Genomic DNA, 3,848 nt, shown 5'->3' with positions numbered 1-3,848 from the left:
GATAAAGAGGGACACTACATACTGCTTAAGGGAACCATACACCAACAAGACATAACAATCATAAATATTTATGCCCCAAACAATGGTGCAGCTATGTTCGTCAAACAAACTCTTCTCAAGTTCAAGAGTCTAATAGACCACCATACCATAATCATGGGAGACTTCAACACACCTCTCTCGCCACTGGACAGATCTTCCAAACAAAAGTTGAATAAGGAAACTATAGAACTCAATAACACTATTAATAACCTAGACCTAATTGACATATATAGAGTATACCACCCAACATCAAGCAGTTACACTTTTTTCTCAGCAGCACATGGATCCTTCTCAAAAATAGATCATATATTATGTCACAGGGCAACTCTTAGACAATATAAAGGAGTAGAGATAATACCATGCATCTTATCTGATCATAATGGAATGAAACTGAAAATCAACGATAAAAGAAGGAAGGAAAAAGCATACATCACTTGGAGAATGAACAATAGGTTACTGAATGATCAATGGGTTATAGAAGACATCAAGGAGGAAATTAAAAAATTCTTAGAGATAAATGAAAACACAGACACAACATATCGGAATCTATGGGACACATTGAAAGCAGTTCTAAGAGGAAAATTCATTGCTTGGAGTTCATTCCTTAAAAAAAGAGAAGAAGATTACCACTAAACAGGGACGAGAGGTGGTAGGGAATGGGAGGGAGAAGGGTAATTGCATGGAAGAGGGAAGGAGGCCCTCATTGTTATACAAAATTACATATATGATGGTGTGAGGGGGAAGAGAAAAAAAAAAGAAACTACAAAAGGGTTGGGGATGTAGCTCAGTGAAAGAGTGCCCCTGAGGTCAATCCCCAGTACCGCAATAAAAAATTAAAAAAAAAATTAAAAAAAAAAAAAAAACAGCTATAGACATTAGCATTTATATCCCTTAAGTATTAGCGATTCCTTTAAGGATATCTGGACTTAGTTAACAACCTCATTATATAAGTGACTGGTTACTATGCTTTCCTTCCTACACAACTACCAGAGCCCTCTAGGCCAGCAGTCTTCTGGCTGGGTACCCTTACCCCTGCAAATACAATAGACCAATAGGTCCTCTTAAAGCAAAGATCCTCTTAAAGCAATCAATTTGCAGATTCTACCTCCTTGTATATTGTTTCCTGAAATTAATCCCCTAGAGTGCTATGCCCATAATCAAGGTCTCACAATCAAAATCATTACATATTACCTGAAGGTATTTTCAACACATGATGAAAACTGAATGATTCTAATATTTACTTTTGCAAGTCAAGTGATTCCCAATTCTTTTATCAAAACTGTAGAATGTTCTAATAATTTTAACTAGACCATGTAATTTTTTGTGAGTAACTCATGAGTTGAAAATCTGATACTTGCTTAACTAAATTCCATTCTACTTCCTTATGTGACTGAAGTTTCTCAGAGTTTACATTCATTAAAATATAGAATTAATGCCAGATGTTTTCTCATTCTAAAGTTAACATTCCTAATGATACATGAAGTAACTGGGGTAAGATTAAAAAATTAAAATACTTAAAACTTAACACATATCTCAACCCAAAAGAAATTTTAAAACTTAAAAACTTATAGGACGTTAAAAATAAGTGCAAATACAGACATACTTTTACTGCAAAATGTACTACAAAAACAAGAACAATACAAAATTTACATTTATAAAAAGTTTTTTCATTGAATGTTTTAAGGTTGGCAATGGAAGGACATTACATCTCTGCTATTTAGATTCTACCAGATCTACTTTTTAAAGTAATATAATTTAATGTAATTAAAACACCATCATGTGCTGGAAATTTATCTCTTGCAACTGATAAACTTTTTAGAAGAAAATTTTTAAATTTTTAAATTGTACAAAGTAGGACACAGTTAAAAAAAAGAAATATGACAGTGGAAAAGGTCAAAGACTATATTGATCTAGGTACATATAAACCACTAATAAGGTACATATAAATCACCTTGGGATCCTGAGCCTGGCTACTGGATGTGGTTCTGAAACTAGCAACATTAGAATCACCTAGAAGCTAATTAGAAATGCAGAATACAATGCTCCATCCAGATCTCCAAATCAAGAGGCTGCATTTAACAACACCTATACTCAAGCTGTTTAATCAGCAACAATCCCTGGCAACTAGCCCAGAAAACTAACAAAACACACTTTCCTTGAAATATTCTTTGTTCATCTAAAGGAATATTATGCTCAGGTTAAGTTCCCTTCATCTCAGTGGTTAGAAGTGAATGCTCTAAAATCAGATAGACATGATTCCTGATAGCAATACTTAGGAATATAAATTTGTGAAACTCAGTTTCTTCATATTAAAATGCCTACCACATAAATTTACTGAGGATTAACTGAGATCATCAAATAAAAAGACAGAGTAAAAATTTTTTTAAATGGGAGCTAAACTCTAGGATTCTTCATTGAAATAACTCATACCTATTCCAAACTGAGAATATTAGTTACTTTTGGTATATCTTAATCCAAAAATTTCTGGATTGTACAGAAAAACAGCCACCTTTTCATCTGATAAATATCACTTGACCAGCAAGATTCATTGCAGTGATATCTCGGGTGGCAAACTAAACAAGAAAGACAAATGCCAAAGTGAGTTTGGAATTAATCATAGGAGCCAAGGAATCACTGCCAAAGGGGAAAGAAGGCTGGGATAAGAAAGACATTTTGACACAATAAAGAAAGTGTTGATTTAAACGTATTCCTGGGGTTATACCACCTAACATGGCAATGTACAAATAACTGATTCTTGTATATATCTTTAAGGAATTTATCCTATAGAAAATTTTGCCTGTATTTACATTAGATAAAAATGAGGGAAAATATTATTTTTTTGAAAGCTATGTGCTTCTCAAAAGAAGAGACTATATCTTCTTCATGTATAAGTCCCCAATATTTAGACTTATATATTAGATATTAGTGCTCAGAAAGCACTGCTGAAAAAAAAATGTGGCTGCAACATAATATAGACTGTATATTAATTCAAAAGAAAAGGATTCTAAAAGAAAAAAGAATATTTATTATGATTCCCTTTCTGCTTACAGTCAAAACAAGAAAACAACTTATATATTCTTAAAAACTAAACCAGCATGGTTCATTTTGTATACATACTGAATCTACTACTTCCTTGCACTAAAGTTAAAATGGTTCCGTTATTTTACTTACCTACAGTTTCTAAATGCTTCTGAAGCCAAGGAAAATACATTCCTGTACCAGTGAGCACAGATGTTTCCACCTGGTCATCCTCTGAAATGGTCTTTGTCAATTCTTCACTGAAATCACTCATACCTATTCCAAACTGAGAATATCAGTTACTTTTGGTATATCTTAATCCACAAGTTTCTGGATTGTACAGAAAAACAGCCAATAATAAATATCACTTGAGCAGCAAGATCCATTGCATTGTAGGTTTTTTAAATTATATATATATATTTAGTTGTAGATGGACACAATACTTTTATTTATTTATTTATTTTTATGTGATGCTAAGGATTGAACCCAGTGCCTCACACATGCTAGGCAAGGACTCTACCCATTTAACAACAACTCCAACCGGCATCTGGCAGTTCTTTTAAAGTAAAGAATGAATTTGCCAAGGCCTGTAATCCCAGCAGCTCTGTTCAGCTCAGTAGGCTAAAGCCAGGTGGATCACAGTTCAGAGCTAGCCTCAGCAACTTAGCAGGGCCCTAAGCAACTCAGTAAGACCCTGTCTCTAAATAAAATACAAAATAAGGCTGGGGAAGTGGCTCAGTGGTTAAGTGCCCCTGGGTTCAACACCTGGTACCCCCCCACCCACCCAAAAA

At 34.0% G+C, this 3,848-nt stretch overlaps 2 protein-coding genes across 3 annotated transcripts in view; one reads left to right on the top strand and one right to left on the bottom strand.

The window, feature by feature from the left end:
- Taf1a (TATA-box binding protein associated factor, RNA polymerase I subunit A) overlaps positions 1-3,431 on the bottom strand; it is a 26,743-nt gene extending 23,312 nt beyond the window's left edge. The window contains exon 1 of one of the 2 annotated variants that reach the window (XM_048809335.1): positions 3,211-3,431. In XM_048809335.1, the coding sequence (XP_048665292.1) occupies positions 3,211-3,331 (121 nt within the window). In that variant the 5' untranslated portion in view covers positions 3,332-3,431. The remainder of the gene's footprint in view (positions 1-3,210) is intronic. The other variant, XM_015483617.2, reaches the window with a different exon arrangement.
- A 197-nt stretch (positions 3,432-3,628) lies between these two features.
- Positions 3,629-3,848, top strand: part of Mia3 (MIA SH3 domain ER export factor 3) — a 55,528-nt gene continuing 55,308 nt past the window's right edge. Inside the window, exon 1 of the mRNA XM_048809787.1 lies at positions 3,629-3,642. Within this exon, the coding sequence (XP_048665744.1) occupies positions 3,629-3,642 (14 nt within the window). The remainder of the gene's footprint in view (positions 3,643-3,848) is intronic.

This window comes from Marmota marmota, unplaced genomic scaffold (genome assembly GCF_001458135.2).
Source record: "Marmota marmota marmota unplaced genomic scaffold, marMar, whole genome shotgun sequence".
Classification (NCBI taxonomy): domain Eukaryota; kingdom Metazoa; phylum Chordata; class Mammalia; order Rodentia; family Sciuridae; genus Marmota; species Marmota marmota.
This window is presented reverse-complemented; position numbering and strand designations above follow the sequence as displayed.